Source organism: Scaptodrosophila lebanonensis, unplaced genomic scaffold (genome assembly GCF_003285725.1).
Source record: "Scaptodrosophila lebanonensis strain 11010-0011.00,11010-0021.00 unplaced genomic scaffold, SlebRS2 tig00000089-arrow-pilon, whole genome shotgun sequence".
NCBI lineage: Eukaryota > Metazoa > Arthropoda > Insecta > Diptera > Drosophilidae > Scaptodrosophila > Scaptodrosophila lebanonensis.
In genome coordinates, this window is record NW_022060565.1 from 402,789 (window position 1) to 424,671 (window position 21,883).

The 21,883-nt window shown below is 39.6% G+C and overlaps 2 protein-coding genes across 4 annotated transcripts; both read right to left on the reverse strand.

Annotated features, from left to right (window-relative positions):
- Positions 1–3,435: 3,435 nt before the first annotated feature.
- Positions 3,436–6,325, reverse strand: LOC115626955 (DM7 family protein GE17493). Its single transcript, XM_030522470.1, has 2 exons — positions 6,193–6,325; positions 3,436–5,788 (listed from the first exon to the last, which is right to left on the reverse strand). The coding sequence occupies exons 1-2, from the start codon at positions 6,323–6,325 to the stop codon at positions 3,921–3,923; spliced, it is 2,001 nt and encodes a 666-aa protein (XP_030378330.1). The 3' UTR covers positions 3,436–3,920.
- Positions 6,326–8,441: 2,116 nt separating this feature from the next.
- Positions 8,442–21,518, reverse strand: LOC115626751 (neuropathy target esterase sws). 3 transcript variants are annotated; one of them, XM_030522204.1, is made up of 11 exons: positions 20,753–21,514; positions 17,251–17,982; positions 16,347–17,191; positions 15,715–16,283; positions 14,328–14,746; positions 13,975–14,250; positions 13,718–13,904; positions 10,761–10,877; positions 10,237–10,448; positions 9,272–9,616; positions 8,442–9,089 (listed from the first exon to the last, which is right to left on the reverse strand). In XM_030522204.1, the coding sequence occupies exons 1-11, from the start codon at positions 20,852–20,854 to the stop codon at positions 8,610–8,612; spliced, it is 4,284 nt and encodes a 1,427-aa protein (XP_030378064.1). In that variant the 5' UTR covers positions 20,855–21,514; the 3' UTR covers positions 8,442–8,609. The 3 variants fall into 3 exon arrangements, with proteins under 3 accessions (XP_030378064.1, XP_030378063.1, XP_030378066.1); XM_030522203.1 differs by lacking the exon at positions 10,761–10,877 and adding an exon at positions 12,153–12,269 and having other exon boundaries at positions 20,753–21,513; XM_030522206.1 differs by lacking the exons at positions 8,442–9,089; positions 9,272–9,616; positions 10,237–10,448; positions 10,761–10,877 and adding an exon at positions 13,009–13,124 and having other exon boundaries at positions 20,753–21,518.
- Positions 21,519–21,883: the final 365 nt, after the last annotated feature.

The following is a 21,883-nucleotide window of genomic DNA, read 5'->3' on the forward strand; positions in this document are numbered from 1 at the left end:
TCGAATTATTATAAACATGACTTATTCAAAAGCAAATATATATAAATGTAAAAAATAAATGAAACTAAACAAAAGAAAACAATAAATAAAACGCGGCTCTCTCCAAAAGCGTTCTATCTAACTATATACACATATATAAATATACACATGTTCTATATTATTATCTATACCTACTTAACTACCAATTAAGATCTAAGTCTTTATTTTATTAGATTTATTTAAGCCTTAAAAAATGGATAACAATAATAATAAAAGAAACTATAAATAATTATACAAACTTTGGCCTCATGAGTTCGTGCATGTAAAAAAAAGAAGGAAGAAATTATATAGCAAATATATAATAGATATGTGTACTAAAGAATGGAGAATAACAAACATTGCTGCGTAGAAAGAACTAAAACGAATAAAAAAAATGAAAAACGAGAACGATAAGCGAATTGTGAAATGCATAGGAAATTAGTTTTTAAATTTGTGGCAGATATACGATGATTTAAGACATATACATAATACATACAAACTATTATATATGTAGAGAAAGAACTATACGTACATACATTTGTGAATGAAAGTCTAGTGTATGATATTGTTATTAGTTTTAACAAATGGCACGCTGCAATTGCAAACTTGATTTCGTTTGAAGTGGAATGTGTAAAAAGGGAAAACCATGTGTGAGTTGCTTGCTTGTTAAATTAAATGCACGCCAAATTTATTGGATGATCTGTTCAATCTATTCTACTATAACTAATTATCCAACACCACATAGGCCAGCCACAAGTCTTACCTAAAATATAGCTTAATAAGGATGTAAAAGTTGTTGTGGCTTGGTCTATGCACTCTATGGTCGAGTAAAAGCAGTATATAGCAACAAATATGTCTAAGCATTATTGTGTACAGTTAAAAATAATTCAATAAACAATTCAATTTTAACCATATACTCGTCCAACAAATGTGGAATTTGGAAATTCGCCAACATACGCTGAAACTTTTGAGCCGTCTTTTACTGTCAAAACAAAAGTGCTCCAACTTCCTTTTGCTGACATTTCTGTGGATTTGGCATGCTTTTAATTTAATATCGAAATTAGCAATAGATTAGCTAGCTACAACACTTGTAATGTTTCTTATCCTCCTGCCCACACAAGAAGCCCGTAATGGTGTTCATTACGGGGTACAGGTTAAAGGGTATTATCATCATCATCTGCCATAGAAACTTGTTGCAGCTATTCGGCTATTCATGAAATGCAATCTGTGTGCGTATTCCAAATGATTGTAAATTGAGATTCGATTTGCTTGGTTCATATTCATAAATTGTTTCTAGAGTGTATGTATTATAGTTTTTATGCAAGTTCGACTCCTATATACTATACATATGTACATAAGTTGAACGTAATTTTGTAAGACAATATTACATATGTATATGAACTTTTTATGTATCTTTGTTACATATTCGATTTAAGTCGTTAGTTTAGCTTTGCGGCATTGTAAATATTCAAATAGGAAGGATAACCAAACATTAACAATTTTATGAACACCTGTGTAATACCAATCTAATATTACTTACTTTGTGTATACAGATTACATTGTTCGTATTATTACTAAATATACACATACCCACATAGTTATTTGTAATTTTGGTCTGAAAATGGCACAGAAAACGTTAAAAAAGGCGCTAAACTGAATAATATATACATATATACGAGTATTTATGCATATGAAGAGATTTTTTTTATTAGTTCTAAATTCGAATTTTTGGTTTGCGCACTAGACGCTCTGATGTGAATGCATGAAACTATATATAAATAAAAATAATTATATAATAGCTATATGAAGAATTGAGTTCAATATACACACAAATACAAAATATACATAGCCGAGATTAACATGCACTCTCTATATAGCACACACGCAGACGCAGTGGCAATGATTGATTGCAAACCAAAAATTCCCCATATATGCATACATATACATATATAAATGAAGAAAAAGATAAAAGAATAATTCACCACTAACTTCGAGAGCATTTTTTATTAATTATTTTTATGATGACAGTTTAAGATCATTACAAGATTGTACAATCTCTACTGAGATTGACTGATATATATGTACATATCTCTATATATATAAAACAGTTTGTCCTGACTGACTGGTTGATTGGTGACCAACGCAGAGCCCAATCAGTAAAAGCTAGGAGGTCGAAACTTGGACCTAAGTATCCTTTCATAGTGTAGGTGTCCACTAAGAAGGGGTTTTGGAAAACTCGAGCTCCAAAGGGGGGAAACAGGCTCCAACGTTTGTATGAAAAATCTACAGTTTTCATCTGATTAACTTCAAACTTAGTTTGTATACTCTCAGAACAATTCCAAGAAAAACTGTGTACTTGGTTTTTTTTTGGAGCCTAAAATATGGGAGTTTTCCTGTAAAAAAATGTTGGGGCACAAAAGCAAACCGCGTCAACAGCCCACACGGTAAAAGCTAGGATGCTGAAATTTGGGCTCAAGTATCCTATCATGGTGCCCGCATATTCTGCTTCGCATTGCGGGCAGATTTGTTCTTATTGATCTCAATAAATAATTAGATTTTATTATTTAAATATTCTGCTTATTGCATTCAAACTTCGATATGTTGATGGTATCCGGTGGCTTCAACTATCGAAAGTTTTACTCTACCAAATTGAGATGAGAATTGTCAGTGCTTTTTGATCGCGGCTCATCGCTGCACGGCATTCACACGAGTGCCGTGTTTCATATCCCGAGTTTGTGCGTGACCGTATTGACTCAATAGGGCACGAAAATACTCAAATGTGAATTTAAAATTAGGATATATCCTTATAATTATTCCCCTTTTTTGCACATAGTTTATCTTAAAACGTTGCGTTATCTCTATATATAAAACAGTTTGTCCTGACTAAATGGTGATCAACGCACAGCCCAAACGGTAAAAGATGAAATTTGGACTCAAGTATCCTTTCATAGTATCCATCATAGTGTAGGAGCACACTTTTGGAAAATTCGAGCTCCAAAGGGGGGAAAACGAGCTTTAAAAATATTAGTTATAGTGGTCATGTTCGTTTAACGAAATAGTTTGGCAAGAACAAAAATGTAACGGACTACTGAACAATTTTTTGTCAAGAACAGAAAATACCTTAAATGCCTTCCTACTGGTAACTTATAAGGTGAAAACATATGGGTAGGTTATGCGCACACAAAATAAATACAATTGGAAACATTATATTAAGCCGGGTTAAGACGGGCAATACCTGCTAGTAAAGTTATAATGGTAAACAAAAATACTGAGCCCATCAAAGACGGGGAAGACATACGAGTATGCATACATACGAGTATGCGTGTGTGAGATTTGATTGAATGATCAATTTTTTTTATACAAGTAATTTATGTATATTTGTATGATTTTTGGGAATGATGGTTTCTGTTTACATTTAAATTCGATAGCTTATTTATTTTGTTTCTTGCATATTTGTTTCGTGTTTGATGGTTGAACGAGTGATTGATTCTATGTTTTACACGTTTTTTTTTTAGTATACATATAGGATATGATTGCTTGAACTGTACAAATGATTGATTCTCTTCTTTACATGCGATGGAGTGATTGCTTTTAGCTTTTTAATTGTACTTTTCGTGGTTTTAAGGGTTGATCGGTATGATTGATTGATGCCGATAACTTACTTATGTACATATGATCTTTATGAGCGATAGATTCTATTGTATTTACATATAAATGACTATTGTTTAATGATCTTGCGTTTTACATGTAAGTTTTTTTGAATTCAGTGGTTAATCTTTACGATTGCCTTCCCATGCATGAGTGATCATATCGAATGATTGAATAGGAATTGTGTTTTACACAATGGTTTTTATAAATTATGATTGATTCTGTGTGTTTGTAATTGAGGAGTTGGAGACAATTTAATGGAATTGACCGCAGTGAGAGCAGGGATTGCGACGAGGTACATTCGGCTGGCGCAGGCGCATGCTCTCCTCTGCACACCGCTCCATGCGCGGAATGGCCATGTTGGCACGAATCTCATCGCGACGTGCCATCAAATCGCGAAACTGGTGGACAACCTTGTCCAGATCGATGCCGATATCCTCCGAAAGAACCACCTCAATGCCCGCCCTTCGTATTGCGTCTATAGCCTGGTCAACGTCTTCCTTCTTGCCCTCTACGGTGAAGTAGTGTTTGCGCTTGATATCCGTTGATGGTGGCTCCGCCACGCCGACTGCTCCTTTTGGCTGCTCTTGACGTATTGTCGCCTCTGCCGGTGGCTGCTCACAGACTACGGCTGAAGGTCTCGCCCCGACGACTGCCATCGATGGTAATATTGTTGAGCTCTTGTCGCAAACGCAAGATGCTGGCGGAGGTGTCGTGGGTGGCGGTGGTGGAGGGGGCAGCGGCGGTGGCGTTGTTGGCATCAAAGAAGAGGCCGCAACAGCAATATGAAGATGCGCGACAGCAACATTTAAGACATCATCATCAGCAGGTAGATCGCCAAAAGCCACTGGTGGATTCATGGGTTGCCAGCGACCCAGGAATACGGGCGGTATGATTTGGGTATCACGCTGCGGCATCGAGTCCAACAGATGCAGAACGTCTATATAGATATACTCTAGTAAGGAGTTGGGAGCAAAGACACAGCCAGCGTCGAATCCTTTGGGCAAATACCGCACCGGTAGAAAAACGGGTTTCTTAAGAATGGCCGAGGGGGGGAACATATCGGTGGGCAGCTCAAAATTCGGCACCAATTCGCCCATCATCTCATAGGCAACGTATGGCTTGTGCGGATGCATCACTGTCGACAATGAAACATAGGCCAATGGATACATGTTCCTAACGCTTATGGCGACCGCACGCAGATCGGGTGTATAGATGTTGTTTTGAGTTGGTGGCAACGTGCCGATAAATCCAGGCAGCATTTCAGCTGTAATTGGCAGAGACATAGCCATGGCTGGCCCGCAATCCTCCCGTTTGAAAACTCGACGCGGTAGTTGGCTAAGCTGTTGCTCTGTTGGTTGTTGATGTGTAGCCGGTGGCTTCTTGTTGGGCATCTTCGCCAACGGCTGCTTAAATACATGCACCTCCTTGTTAACATGGTTCGGAAACAATTGGTGGTGCCCCACTTGGACCTGCTTGTTAGCCGTCTTTGGCAACTGCTGCTGATTCTCCTGATGCTGCTCCTGCTGTTGCATTTGCAGCTCTTGCTGCCTTTGCTGTCGCATCTGCAGCTCCTGCTGCTCACGCAGTCGATAATGTTGATGCAGATGCATCTGCAATTGCTGCTGCATTAGCCACATATGGTCGCTCTTCATTTTGACTCCATGCGGCGGACTATTAAGTTGCGGTTCCAGGGTATGCGAAGCGGACGCGCAGCTGCACCGATGGCCCACAAAGATGGGCGGCGTCGGCCCCTTCTCCTGTTGCGCAAGCATACCAACGGGATACAATTTGCGGGGCAGCGCCCCAGGACTGAAGACGCCGCCTGCATGGAATCCCGTTGGTAGCAACTCGATTGGCATAAATGTAATCTTGTGAAGCGGTGCATTTGGCGGGAAAAGGCCGCCCGGTATTTCGAAGCTAGGACGTGGCTGGTCCACCAAGCGTCTGGCCGCCGCCTCATCATGAACATACATTGGTGGTACCAGGGTGACCATTACAACCATATCATCGCTGACCTTTGGCACAATTAGTTTCTTTAAATTTGGCAAAAATGCCGGCAAAAGCACGTGCTCCTTCTGTTTCTTCTTCTTGTTTCTTCTTCTTGACTGCCCCACAGTATCTATTGCAAAGAAATGTACAAACATGCATACAATAATTGCGGTCTGTGCGCGGAAACTGAGTGATCAAGAAACATCATCAGATGTAAAAAATTGCATATTACTGACCAAGGGCGTAAACAAAAAAAAAATTCGCAATATTAATATTCACTATTCGCACTATTTCGCCTTAAAATGAAACTAAGTTGGATTTTGGTTGAATTTTTTGTATTTATCATACGCATAAATTTTTATTTAAGCGCATCGTGCGTTATTTAATACAAATTTGAATTTTTGGACCCCCTTGGAAAATGTTGCGTACGCCCTTGTTATTGACATATGTATGTATGTATGTATGTATGTATGTATGTATGTATATACATATGTATGTATACATGTGTATGTTTTTCGTGCACAAAAAACTTACCATTAGCCTTTACAGGTGGCACCACTTCCTCTTCATCGCCGCTCACTGGTGGCGACAATGGCTTCTTCAGGCCGGCCAGTTGGGCCCTCGCCGCTGCACACGCATTCTTGGCTATGTTCAACCGATGACTCATGCTTGCAAAATTCGAGGAAACGTTGCGTGTCTCAACGTGCACACACAGAGAAAAATATATAGTTTTTCCAAAAATTAACTAGCTTTTTAATAAATTCGATCTGTACGCTTTCGCTACGGCCGTAAAAGTGATTGAGCTCCAATGTGCAATTCGAATGTGACAACCGGAAAAGGAATTTCAACTTTTGACAGAATTCTCCACGAGCTCTATGTTAAAGATTTTGTGATTCAAAAAAGTGTTAAAGAACGCTAGCTGTATTTGTCAAAAATTAATCTACTTATAAATGCATTCTTTAATAAAAACAAGTAGAGAAGCTAACGTCGACTCCGAAATACTCTGTACATATGTATGTATGTGCAGAATAATTATAGAAATTAAAAAAATTAATAAAAAAAATTTGGATCGTTTTTAGCTGCTTTGGTATTCGAATTCACGTAAAGTCTACATAAGTGCACCTTTATACAGGCATTGCGTGTATGCGTGTTTATTAGATTATATATATGGCTATAGCTTCATGATAAATCGGGCTATCATGAGGAAACTTGGTATAGGGACACATAGTATTCACATAAGTCCCTAAGTCTTATATATAGCTTCCGAGATATAGGTGATTATACGAACGGCATTACGGAAAAACCCCATTATCGGCAAAGTGGAGGGAAAATCAAAAAAAATAAAACAAACTTGCACAGCGTACACACATAAGGTGTCTCTAGCTCTTATAGTCTCTGAGATCTAGGTGTTCATATGGACAGACGAACAGACAGCCAGACATAGATCGACACGTCTTGTCATGCCGATCAAGAATATATGTATACTTTGTGGCGCCTGTCACGCCTCCTTTTGCCTGTTACATTTTTCAGCTCGCGCAAACCTAATATACTCTTGTACATTTCATATTTCCATTTCTGTATCCGTACTTATCGTATTTTTGCTGCAAAATTACGATATTATCTATTATAAAGCCCCTTCTTTTTTGTAGCTGATTCAGACTCTTGAGTTCTCTAAAAAATGACGAAAAAATTACAATATCTTGTAGGTAATTATCCAATTTATTTATCTTTATGTGCGCTTATTTTTATTTGGTTCTGGTTTCGATTTTACTGTAGAACAACTGCACGATCGATCCATCGATCGATCTCTCCCTCATTTCACTCGGCTCAGGTACACATTCTTCGCATTGATCTTTTGATTTATTCTTAAAACCAGACAATATCGGCTGTTTAAGGTTTGTGCATTCCCTTATTAGTGGAAAATTGCAGCAGATTAGGGAAAGTTATAAGAAATAATAGATCATATATACATAGATATGAACATACATATGCATGTATCTTTGTGATTAGAATGGCTTGTTCAGGGATTTAATCAAAGTTTTTATTTGGGAGTCCCAGAAGGAAATTCATAGTCGTCTCTTACCAATATTTTGTAGGCATAGGTGTCTTATATAAAATATTTAATATAAACATTTATGTATATTCACATATGTATGTACTTCAAAATGTTTTATGTTTATTTATAAAATTTCGATCATAAACAAACAATTGGCATAACTTTTGTTACAAATGTTTCTGTGTGTTTCTGTTTCTGTTTTCATTTTTGTTTTTATAAGCATTTATGATATTGCTAAGCAACTGCGTGGTGTCTTTAATTAATATACATATATGTATAATATTTGTGTATAAAATATGTATTCTATATATGTATGTACATAATGCGTTTGTCTGCCAAAGTGTTCAATTGTTGTGCATACAATTTCGATGTCTGGAGTGTGGTGTGGTGTGGTTTGTGTGATTTAATTGGTATCTTGAGCTAAGCCTAAACATTATTAACTAATTGACTAAACAAAATATTTGTTGTTTGTCTTCGCCCAAAAATGGCCTTTGGCTTGTGGGCCTTTTGGGTGGGCCGGGGATTGTGAGGCGCTGTGGGCGGGCCTGTGCTGGTGGGCTACGTATGGGAGAGCACTTGCTGCACTGGCGTTATTATAAATATATGTATATATATGTACATATATATATATATATATATATATATATATATATATATATATATATATATATATATATATATATATATATATATATATATATATATATATATATAGATATAAATCTGCCTTAATTGCCTCCTCAACATCGCGCTATGCTAAGTAAATAAAAAAGCAAAAAACAAAAATTTTAAAAATAAATTTAAAAAAATCCAGTCCTCTCCAAATATATATCATATGGAGCACGTTGCGTGCCCCGGCATTATACAATTGGCGGCTTCTCTTCTTTGAGGGCCACTAGTTATTTTTGGTATTCAGTTGCTGCTGCGCCTCTTTCTCGCTTCGGTCCGGCTCCAAAGAGTTCGCGGTTTGTTTGTTGTCCGTTGACGGAGTGTGCGTTTCCAATGCCTCTGGCGCTTCCAGATCCTTGACCGCCTCGACCACCGCCTGGAGTGTCTCATTAGTGCTCTGCTCTGGGGACGGCGTCACATGGGTTTCTGTTTTTGTTGTTTCCGCTGCTGTTGTCGCTTCAGTTGAAAGTATCGCTTCTGGTTTTTTATCTAATTTAGTGGGGGCTGGCGTTGCTGGAGTTGAAGTGCTGGGCGCCCCCACTTCGGTATCCTGTTTAAGCGGTGTGCTTGGTGTAGGCGGTGTGGACTGCGTAGATTTGTCCATTTTGCGTTCCAGCTTCAGGTCGATCTCCATATCGGAGTCCATTTCAGTCTCAGAGAATGACAGCGAGTTTCCGGCACGTGTCACTTGAATTCGACGTCGATCCTAAGATTATATAACGCACAAAACAGTTTAGCAAAAAGCCCATTAAACTTTCTTAAAACTAAAGCATGATATAGGATAATATGAATTGATCTCAGATGAGGGAGTAAGCCGAGACTGGGAATGAACTGAAAATTACGAAGCTAAAAAGGAACAAATAAAGCCGGATTATCTGCGGACATTACCGTGTTCAGTGTAGACGGCTCCGATATATAGCCATCGCAGTCCTCGTCCTCACTAAAGATGTCCGCCGAGTTGAATGCATATGTCTCAGGCAGTTTGCACACAATCTGCGCCAAATCGATGAATGTATACTCATTGAGTGAGGCATGATTAACCCGCTTTGGCGGCTCCTTGTTGAACCATTGATTAAAACGGCCAAGACGACCCGCCTTCGCCATGCTCTCAAAGTAGTTCTTCCCAAAGACGTACCCCACATCGCGTATCTCATCGAAGCTGCCGAAGGCCAAGGTCTTGTACTTGTCAATGGGCGGTCGTATGTACTCGCAATAGTCTGAATTCTTGACCTCCTGCAAAGACAGAGGGGTATTTTGTAGAAAATATCTACTGAATAAATGTTCATTGATAGAGGGACTATCATGAATTATTCAATTACAAGCAATTTTGTTTTTCAAATATACAATATATATATAAATATATATATTTGTTAAAGATTGCTTTTAAAAGTAGGTGCCAAGAAAAATTGTTGTAGTAGAACATTATATCTATGCCCTACAAGAAAGGTCTAGGGGTGTATTGCTTTTGGTGTAAAGGCCGGCCACACCCGGAAGAATGAATAACAGAAGACGACATTCGTCTTTTTATTTCAAACAGAGTTTTAGGGCTAATTCGTTAGAGATTCAGTTTTGAAACGACGCTTCATTGTGCTAATGTCGAGACCGACCATGTACGAACCAATTAATATAAAGTTTTTATAAAAATCAGTTTCTATATTAACAACTTGGAGAAATCATATTTTAGCTACCTAGACTAACGGATTTTTATCAAAGCTTCAGTTCGTTTTTAATTATAATAGTTCGAACATAAATTAAATAATTTTACATTGACACAGAATTTCTAGTATGTTTGTATTCTAGGCTTGGCACTATCTATGTATGTATGTATGTATGTATGTATTTATGGCACTTACCTCCAGTTGGCGTACGCATGAGACGTAGGCTAGACGGGACTGTATGTCCGGCAAATCGGGCACTTTGACGGGCGAGGTGAATGGATTCCATTTCTTATAGAGCAGCCACCAGCCACTCAGATCGTCCCCGTAGTTGGTCAGATCTGTGTCGTCCTGGGAGCCCACATCGATGGCGATAATGTGGGCAGCGCCCAGATTGTGCATCACATCGGCTATGTGGAGGCCATGTGGAGGGGTGTTATATACACATGTATGTATGTATATATAACATATATGTATATATATGTGTGTTTGTTTGTATGGGCGAAATGTAAATGATAGTAAGATTAGAATTTGCAAACTGACGGTAAGGGAGAGAGAGACAGAGCGTGAGCAGAGCATTGAGCGTTGGATAACGGAATTTTGGAGCTACATACATATACATACATACATACATACATATTTACATAAAATTATATATATGTACATTGTATATATGTATGTATCTATGTGAATCGAGAAATGTTTGTTCGTATGTTTGTTACCTGGAACATTATTCGTATAGCAGCCATCGAGCAGCAAATGCCCGTCACGATAATCACAGAAGGGTGGGAAGACGCCAGCAATGGACATACTGGCTCGGCAGTAGCGCCACAGATGACCTGAGCAATTGTGAGGGGGCGATGGGGAGAGGGGATGATGAAACGGCACATTTATTTATTTAATTATTTGATTTCAGAACCAGGACGGTTGGCGTTTTTTTTTTTGGGACCCAACACATGTATTGACAATTTAAATGTTGTAGTATTTGTATGTGTGTGTGTGTGGTAGGGAGAGATAGACATAAAGAGACAGTTTTATTGCCGCTGTTGCTGTTATATGGTTTTTGTTATTGTTGTTGTTGTTGCTAGTGCAAGTGGCAAACAAAACAAATCAAAGAAAAACAATTCAAAAACCATGACATAGTATAATAAGTATTTGTTGAACTACACATACATATGTACATACATACATAGTATGGTACTCGTATGCATGTTTTTTTCTAGCTACAAAAAATCAAAAATCAAAGTACGAGTATATTCGTCTCAAATAATATGTGAAAAAATATAGATATATATAGATAAGTACATACATATATATACATAAATAAATACAATTTACATACATACAAACAGGTGTGCTAAAAAGGAAAACTAAGAAAACAGGGAAAGTAGTATTTACTAAGTAGTATGTATGTAGAAACAAAATGGGAAAAGTCAACTAAATTAAACTTTTGTGCAGCTAGCAATGACAGAGTTCGTATTTGTATGTACAAACGACTGTATGCACATATTTGTGTGTTTATTAAATATATGTACATAGTATGTAAGTATGTATGTGTGTAGGTGTAGGTGTGTGTGTATGTGTATCTTTGCGTTGTTGTTATTGTGCTAAGTTGTGGACAAGGGGGGATAATTGCAAATGGTGGGCTCACAAAAATCAAAATTGTGTCTATCGATCGAGGAACAACAGCGAACACGAAATACTGATGGGTTTGGCAAACACCAAACGATATGATATTACAGCAACAACACAATAATAATTATAATAATCACAACTAAGGGGCGGGCTTGCAGTTGAGGGCCGGGCGCTAGATTCAAACAATGAAAGGCATTTGATTGTTTGATTGAATAATTGCCAGAGGTTTTCATATGCCTCTTAGGAAATATCTTTGTGGTTTTGGTGATGGCTGTTTGGGGACTGGGTGGTGCTTATCACTTAATAGTAACGAACATACATTAACACATTATCCAACACTCTGCGCTCAGTGTGCCACAACTCTAAATGTGAAAATTTGAAAGAAAAGATTAACTTCGATTTTTGTTGATAGTTGTTTTTTTTTTTTTTTTTTTTTTTTTTGTTTGTTTGTTAATTTTATGAGCTAAATTGCTATTTACCTGGCAAGTTATTTACATAGCCGCCATCCAGCAGAAGGTGTCCATCTTTTGGATCGCATAGGGGCGGCATATAGCCGCTGAGTGACATGGATGAGCGCACGTAACGCCACAGAGATCCTGAATTGACGTTACAGTTTTAGAAGAGGAGCGTGTTGTGCGTGTGTGTAATTATTTTTTGTTGTTGTTAGTTTTTCAATTTTTTCATTTTTCATTATGAATGTTGAATTGAAGATTGTCGTTGGGATGGATGGATTGGAAGTGTTTCATGTGTTGTATGAAAGAGAAAAAGATATAAAGAGCTTTGAGTGCAAGCGAACAGAATAGCGCTCAAGATATTTTAACCAAATTTTGGCATAACGCACAGCAATAGATTCAATCTTCAACAAATATTCACTCACACATACATATAGACATACATATATAAATAGATTGTGGAACTGCTGCCAAGTACATAAGTAACAAAACATTTACCGACACATGAAATGCGAATGAAAGTACCAGATACTAAAAAAAAATACAAAGAGGGGGAGGTTATGGAAATGGGAAGCGGATAAATACATGTCTATATAACCCTGCTAAGTCAAGCAGATACTTTTTAATTCAATGTATATTCCTTAAATAAATTTTTAGCATTCAACATTGAGGAAATAAGAAAATAATTTGAAGTATCTAGGACAATGCACAATGAAGATGCAGATTTTGTTAAAAAAAAATCCCGATTACTTTTGAAAATGTTCATAATTTAGAATTGAAACAAACTCTCAAAAGCAAAGTCTTTAAATTTTGTTCTGTCTCAAATAATTAGGAGTGTTCTTTAAATTGAAGTATATTCTAAATTGTTGCTGGAAATAATTTGAGATCTGATAGTCAACAAAGCTCCGGCCACATTTCATTATATTTGTATTTTCCTTTTGAATAGAGATTGGACCCTGAGTTTATAGAATCGATGGTTGAGAGTTCCACAGTGTGTGACTGTTGTGTTTATGACAAGGTGTGTATGTTGTGTGTGTGTGTGTACAAAGAATGTGACAAATTAGTTACCAAGCAGCCTCATGAGTCGCAAGATACTAGCTTAAGGAATTTAAAAGCAGAGCTACATACATATACTCGTAAATATCAAAATACAAAGTAAATGGGCGCACACACTAGGATGATAAACGGAACAGATAGCATAGAGGAAATGATAAGTGAATAAGCGAAATCAAAATGAGCAGGAGTTAAGAACTGAGTGCCACCTATAGTAGGGGACGGAAGCTGCTTATGAGGTGTAAGTGTTGTGCGGGTTGCGGTGTAAGCAAATTCTAACACTAAATGAAACCCAAACGCAAACAAAAACCAAACCAAACTCGTAACTTAAGTTAAGATCACACAGCACCAAATAACGAATGTCTATATGTATATAAAATAAAAATAACTAATGATTCTAATTACTGCAATGAACATATCTATATATGTATTTAAATCAATTATTTGGCGTTGTGAACGCAACTGGACAATAAATCGACCAAGCAGAGGAAGAGTAGGTGAACGGCTAAGCGAAGAGCTGAGGCCACAGGCACACTCACCATTTGTGTGAATGCGATGGCAGCTGGCGGTAATGTCGGTTGTGAGCGTGAAGTAGGGTATCCAGAGATCCTCGATGCTCACGTCGCCGAATGTGTCATGTATGGTTTTATTGAACTCGCGGCCCGAGAACATAGACGTAATGGGATAGGTGAGATCAAGCAGTTGCAGAAACCACTTGGTCATTTTCTAGATGAGATTGAGGAAAGAGGATCATCATTAAGGACACTGGTTGTATGTTCCATCGTTTACCACTAACCTTCGACCATTCGCGCGCCTTCTGCGTAACAGTGGTGATGTTTCGTTCCGAGCACCAAAGTGCGCCCATTAATGCGCCAATGCTGACGCCTCCGACCATATCAACCGGTATGCCAGCCTCCTGGATGGCCTTCAGCATGCCAATGTGGGCAGCACCGCGTGCACCGCCCCCACCAAGCACTAAACCAATCGAGTTGCCAGTTAGCCAGCGCGCCAGGCGTGAGAAATCGGAATGCATATTCGGTTCGGACAGCAGCACACGACTGTAGAGATCATTCTGCATGACATCGAAAGAGATGGCATCAATTGAAAATGCTTTAAGCAACACAAACTAGAGAAGTCGTGTCTACTCACAATGCGATATTGACTTTTGCGCGTGAAAATGCGCTTCACACACAGCACATGATGGTGTTTGGTTACCCAGGGACGGGCATTCAGCCAGCTCAACGTATTCGCCGGCTTCGCGTTTGTCGTCTCCGGATAGAGCAGCACCAATTCCTTCTGCGTGCGCATGGCCAAACGATCGATCTCTCGCTCAAACTTTGCCACCACATGCGAGCGATCGCCCAGACCAACAATGAGAATAACATCGGCCTGACGCATGCAACGTTGCGTCCAGGCACTTAGTGAATTGTCACACTGATAGAGCGTGATTATGTTGCGATCTTCCTGCTGCGCCAGCCATGATGTCAGTCGGTACTCGTTTGCCGCCTCAAATATATTAACACCCAGCTGTTTTCGCACCACATCCGAGGTGAGTCGCAGTGTGGGACCTAAATCACAGAAAAGTAACCAATTATTAGCTGATATAGACGCAACTGTAAGCACCACCATAAATAAAAATTCATTTAAGAAAAATATCGAAAAAATAAACTTATCTAGTTACCGCTTATAATGAATGTTCAGAATATAGTGATGTAATTTGGTGATTACCTGATCTTATCTCTATATAGATTTCCCTCATCATGACAAGCATAAATGGGGTCCTTTTCCCATTTGTGGACGGGGTTCAGAAATAAAAAACGTTTTATTTCCTCATTTTTTTTAAAAGGCCTCCATTTTATTTAACCTTCTAAGAGCTATGGCTAGTCTTTTTTTAATTATGTAGATATTTCTGCTTTCTGTGTAAGGGAAAAGGTTATTTTGTTCTTGGTATTTTAGTTCTTAACACCCAGAATAAAATATGGTAGACTTCAAATCTCAGTGGTCTGTTTCAATCACTTTTTGACGATGTTAGTTCTTATCTATTACTCAAATATTTTAAATTTAAATGAATTCATTAATTCTAATCCCCCTTTCCCTAGCTATTCCGTTTTTTTTTTCATAACACGAAATCATGGTAAAAAAGGTCCATGCATAGCGAAAACCATGGGTCGATCATTACAGATTCTTTTAACCAACAGCCTATATCTGTCGACTTATTATTAAACAAATAATAAATAGGTATTTTTAAAAAGTTAAGAAAGTGCATGCGGACTAAAACGACGGGAGATTGTTTGGACACGGAACAGAGAATTGTGTGTTGGAATGAAAGATTGGGCTATGATTTATTCTCTGATAGATAATTAAATAAATTTAATTTAAGAAAATAATAATGTGATGCGGCAAAGGCATAGAACTCCATCTTTCTGTCTGTTCAGTTATACTCGTAGTCTGTAGAAATATTTCTTGGTTTTGAGAGACTCGCTGCTGACTACGTTGTTTTTAATATTATTGTTATTGTTGCTAAGCGGGGCCTTACCTATGGCACAAAGTGAGTGATAGAGTTCGAAGGTAAATGGCGTCAACGGCACTTCGTCCGTAATCGGTACCAATGCGACCGTGGAGTATTTGTGGGTTACTGGATTGGCTTCGACGGGCGCACTCTGTGGATTGGAAGTGCGCGTTTGCATCGAGCCCAGGAAACGATGACTTAGAAAGCTGATTAGTTTCGTAACCACAATGGGGTAACGCAGCTTGATGGCATTAAACAGGCCCTCGGGCAGTTTGGCGAGCTCAGAGTCTCGCACTGCCATGACGGTGGTGGTACGCGATGTTTCCGTAATCATCTCAATAAGGCCCACAAGATCACCCTTGCCATACTCGCCGACAATTTCTTTTTTGCCGCTGGTGTGTGTGATCACGGAACGCATGCGTCCGCTGAGCACAATATAGGTGCTGTCACTGCTCTCGTCCTGGCGATAAACAGCACGACCAGACTCCAGAAAGATCCAGTCCAGGGCATAGTCACACTGACGCACCAGCGGGGAGAGGCGCCGCACAACGCCGTTACCCAAATGCAGGACAATGCGTGGACGCTGTCGCATAATTCTGAAGAAGACGATTTGACAAAGTTATCACTGAAATGGAACATATACATGTGCGTGTACTTACTGGTATATGGCAGCTCGTCGTATAAAGGCGATGCGACTGTTGTTGCGCGACTTGATCGTATAGGCGCTAGCCTCCCCAGTCAGCATGGCCAGGCCGCCAACAATTTCGCCGGGATGTACAAAATGTATGAGAACCTCGGTTTTCTCTTGCTTAGCGCGCGGTCCATCAGCATTCGTTTGATAGACAGCAAGGGTGCCGGTCATAACAAACCACATGCAAACATCATCCGCATTACCTTCGGTGATGAGCGTTACATTTGGCTCCAACTCGCGCACCTCCACAAAGGGTTCAATGACGGGTGCGTCCTCATCGCTGAGCCCCAGCTCCTTGAGCAAACTCTCGACGGCCGAGGACTGAACCAGACGAAAGTCGATGGACGCCCCAGACCCAGTTTCGGGACCTAGATGTGTCAGCGAGGAGCGACGAGTGGACAAATTGCCACCAGAGACGCTGTAATGCTGCTGATGGTACAAATCAATGTTGGGGGCATCGCCGTGGATTTCGGCGAAGAGCGAATTAGGAGTGGGATCAACATCGGAGAGTGTGTGCTCCTCGCGCGAATGGCGGGACGGTGAGACGGGTGGCCGCGGGCATGCTACGCCTGTGCTTAATGCTCCTGCTCCTGCTCCCACTCCCGTCACGACAAGGCGCGATGGTTGTGATATCAGGGATGGGGGCAATGTGATGCCGGTATTCTTTTGGCGCATGTGATTCTGCACCAGCTCGGCATTGAGACCCAGATAGTTGCGAAGTGCGGTAAAGAGTACGCGTTGTAAACGTATCATGATCACCTGAATCACTCTAATCATCACATCAGGATTATCTGCAAAAACCTCCTCAAAGGCCTGCACGCACACGATGGATATTTCTTACTGCATTATTCAGATTTATTTTCGACACTTACCTGCATTGGCAGCCGTATGACCACAGACTTTTCCATAGCCTTGGCCGTGACTGTTCTGTAGTAACTTGGATTGCCTGACAGCACGTCTATAAAGCTGAGCAGAGATGTCACCGATTCGCCCTTGCGCACCGTCTTTAGTGACAATGTGCTGCCATCCGCATTCGAAATGTACACATTAATCAAGCCCGATTGCACAATATAGACGCTGTCATCGGGATCGGTGATCTTGAACAGATAGTCGCCCGCCATTAGCTCCACCACTTGCGTGTGCTTGCATAGCTTAAGGAAAACAGGCTTCTCGAAGTGTCCAAAGATGCGTATGCTTTGCAACATGTACAACGCATCTGGGGGTACACGCTCACTGCCCTCATGGCTTTCTTCGAGATATTCAGCAGGCGGTTCGACCGTTTTCATCTCCAACGGCATATTATCGCGACGCAGCTGAAGAATGCGGCGGGCAAAGCGCATAACAGCCCGTCTCTTGTAGCCCTTGCCACTGCTATACATCTGGCCGGAGACGTTCTTCATTTTCCGGAGCATCCGTCGCCCATAGAAGAGCATTTTGTCACGTTTCCGAAAACGCAGTCCTCGCAGATCGCCACCCGACGAGGTGACGGCACTGAGCGACCGTGTGAGCTCATCGCGCAAACGCAGACGCGCCAGGCGTTTGAAGTACAAGAACCAGGCGATAAAGAACGCGGTGAGCACGCCCAGAGCGCAATAAAGATACATCTAGGGGCGAATAAAGCAATAAAAAGAAAAGCCATTAAATGAGCAACTACTGATCAGTAACAGCAGCAATAAATAATGATATGGAACCGATTAAATCCTAAAGTCACTTTAAAATTGGCGAGCACATTCAACAAATTGGAGATCATCATCAAGAGGGATAACTTCTTCATATTGTATACATATGGAAACATTTATTATTTTTCAATGTATTTTATATGACGGTGTCTATTGGCATTCACATGCTTATTTCTAAAGACTGTGGAGAAAGCAAATCGGGAAACTGTGTATATTCCCTTGGCTATGTTCTTCAAGCGAATGACAAGAAACTTTAGTTCTGAGCAAATAACCACCGTCAGGACAGTCTGCTAGTCTGTCTGAAAGGAATGACCTATTTATCTTTATACATACATACATATGTATGTATGTATTTATGTATATAGTCCATTCGAAAAAAATGTGATAGTTATTTGCGTAAATAGGTCCAACCACGACAGATTTCACGGGAAGATGGGGTTTTTTTGTGACTGTAGATATCAAAATAAAGTTATCTCTAATTGGTATTGGACTATTATCGCCCACATACATACATATATGTACATATGTATGTAGGTATAAAATGATTGGCTCAAAATATTTTATGTTATTTACATTTTTTATTTAAATATAAAAAATGTTTCCAATTACCAATTGTGGCATTAAATGCGATTTAGATTCGACAAACAATACAAGTTCTTTTGTTTGTAGGAATCTAGGAAATGTAAAAAAAGCAATAAAGAATAAACAGTGTTGGAAAAGCTTAAGATAAGGGTTTCATTTGTTTTTGTTTTTTTAAATTTCGGGAATGCAGACGAAGTTCGATATCCATCGAGACAATCGGCAATCCCGACGATCCCATGATCCCATTTCATTATTTGCTTTCACATCATGATACACTTACATACATATGTATGTATGTACATACGTATGTAAATACATATATACATACATACATATGTACATATTTAGCCACGTGTGAGTGGCTGGCATTGAAATTTACATGCGCTTAAGTTTTCAACGTTTGCAGCCACTTGCTGTTGTTGCTATTGCGATTTGTAGTGTTGTTGCTGTTTTTGTTGTTCTTGCTAGTGCATTGCATTGCATTGCGCAGTTTCCGCATTTGCATTTGTGATAGTTGTTTTTGTTATTATTGTTGTGTTTGTTGTTGCCTGCCTGCCATTTCTATTGGTTTATTTTTATAACAGGTTTCAAGTGCGGTAAAATATGAATAAAAATCGGCAGCAGCGGCGTTAACAAAAGCAGCGAAACGTCGACGCCGACGTCGACTGCTCAAAGATAGTACAAATCGTTGTTTGAATTTACAGCAATGATATTCCAGTTGGAATTTGTACAATTGAAAATTTGACGTGCACGCAATGGGCTCCAATTGTTTGAGGTCTTTCACATGAACGGGTACTCTACTACATACCAGACGCACATACATACATACATACACACATACAAAGGCCGTATGCAGTTCTAGTTAATTGTAGCAAAACGTTTCTACATAAATACATATGTATGTATGTATGTTGCTGTATGGCGCCGTCTGCTGGAGCTCCCAGACAAATTAAAATACGCACCTGTGCGATTGACGTTCGGTTGGTAACAAGTGTAACAATTTAGCGCACCGATGTACATATGCATGTATGATAAATATAAAGTATGTATGTTTGTATGTATGTAGTAGATGATGAGAGAAAGAGCTTAAATTGATTTGGCCCCCAGAGGTTAATTTAATTATGGCAAACTGATTTAAGGCGCGATCGGCCCAACAATGGTTGCTCACATATGCCCTCGGATTTAGCATAAGCTTTCTGACCTGCCTGCCCCACGTGCTTCCCATGACGATGACGATTAAGAGTGATAACGATGATGAATCAAGCAAAAACAAGACCCCAAAAGTAACATGATACTGCCCATATATGTATATGTATATATATATCCATGTAAATACATACATATGCATATAAATATGTGTGAAGACAATGGATTGACGTCTCAGGTTTTGTTATTTAATACGCATTCAGGGCCATCTTATTGGCATTATCAGTTTCGGGAATAGATAAGCCGACTGAGACGCTGACTATTGGCAACTCATTTAATGTGGCTTAGGCAAAAAACAAATGCATACACATACATATGTACATATGTACTTATGCATACTATGTACAAACATAAATTAAAAGTCTGTACTGTTTATTATATTTACCAACTTTTTGGTTGACTGATTTCAGTCTAATATCCATTATATATTTAGACAGTGAGCGCAGCCACAATGTGAGATGGCGCGCTCAGTGTTGACGGAAATGCGCCCCAAAGACACAACATCCACACATACAAACATGTATCAAAACACACGCACACACCAACATACACATACTCACATCTATGCACAGAGTCATATGCTTGGTTGGGGGCTTGTGCGATAGCAAACAAGAGAAATAAAACGAAAACCACAACAACAATAACCACAGCCATATAGCTGATATCAGCGACAACAATCACAGCATTAATCAGCATAAAAAACAAAAACAAAAGCGCAAGAGCGTGCAGCTTATCAATTAGTCGAGACACAAACCCACTGGATTTTACGCTCGCGTAAGTTGATCGCCAATTGTAATCCAGGGGCTGCATCCTGCTGACTCATACGTACATACACACATACATACATACTGCATTCACGACGCTGCAAACAAAGAAATGCATATTGGGGCACGTAAGGCGTACTTACGGTCGATTCGATATGCTTGGACACATAGTGACACCAGGCATCGGAGAATATCGTGTTATAATAGCCCTGAGCGCTTGCACGTAGTAATTCCAACACATCCATTTGTGTTCTGTTTCAATTTGTTGTGTGGTTTCTGTGCGATTGTGTGTGTGTCCTTGGTCCTTGGCGTCTGCTGCTCAGGTTCACAACGTTTCGGACCTGCCTCTACCCCTGCCTCGTGAGAAGACACACTTTTTTGTTTTTGTTGTTGTCAAGTTTTGTTCTTCCCTGGTGCTGTCAAACGCGGAAACAGTTGGTAATGGTGATTTCGAGCACGCGCTGCCGCTCTTCACACCCCCACACATGCACGCACATACACGCGCACGCACGCACACTAACAAACAAACGGACGACAAAACCAAATACTAGCAACCAGCGTTGACTTCTCTTGGCTTTGTTGTTGTATTTGTCTGTTTATTAGCTTGGTTGTCAGATTTCCGGAGTGTGATTTGAATGTGCACTTTTGCATCAACTTGTAATAAAATAATGCACGCGCCAGCTTCCTTACGCACTTAACTACAATCAATCGTATTCATGTTTAGCTACGAAAAAAAAAATGTTCCAACGCCAATTTTTTTAGTTTGCCTTTTGCTCCGCGAGATAATTGACTTGTAACTTCTTATAGTAAATAAGACTATTCGAGTGCGATGGTATAATATTGATCTAGTTGTTAAATTTATTATTAGTTAATGACTGTTATTTATTAAAGCACAATGCACAGCAGAATTTTGATTTGTTGTATCGCGAGCGAGTTTTGCGCTGTGTGTGTGTGTTTGTTAGTTCTATAGGTGCTGACAACTTGCTAATCGGCTGGTGTGAGGGCTGTGTGCTTGTAAGTCAGCTGTTTGGGCTGCCAACTCCAGTACGTGCATGCATTGCGGTGACAGACTTGTCTGGTGACAGGCGATACAAGTCGATATTAACACCAACCGATAAACATATGTTTGACCTAACAGCGTGCTGTTGTGCGACTTAGCATAACAGTTGGCTTTTTTCAATTCGTTTGGCGCGCCATTTGCGTGCTGGTAAGTAAACATTAATTAACTTGTTTAAAATTACTCAAAATCAAAGAGGCATGAAAAAGAGAAACAT

Coding starts and splice junctions, on each gene's coding strand:
- LOC115626955 (XM_030522470.1), bottom strand. CDS start 6,325: ATGAGTCATCGGTTGAACATAGCCAAGAATGCGTGTGCAGCGGCGAGG. Junction 5,789..6,192: donor GCCACCTGTAAAGGCTAATG/GTAAGTTTTTTG, acceptor TCTTTGCAATAG/ATACTGTGGGGCAGTCAAGA.
- LOC115626751 (XM_030522204.1), bottom strand. CDS start 20,854: ATGGATGTGTTGGAATTACTACGTGCAAGCGCTCAGGGCTATTATAAC. Junction 16,284..16,346: donor CGACGAGCTGCCATATACCA/GTAAGTACACGC, acceptor CGTCTTCTTCAG/AATTATGCGACAGCGTCCAC. Junction 10,878..13,717: donor CCATCGCATTCACACAAATG/GTGAGTGTGCCT, acceptor ACAATTGCTCAG/GTCATCTGTGGCGCTACTGC.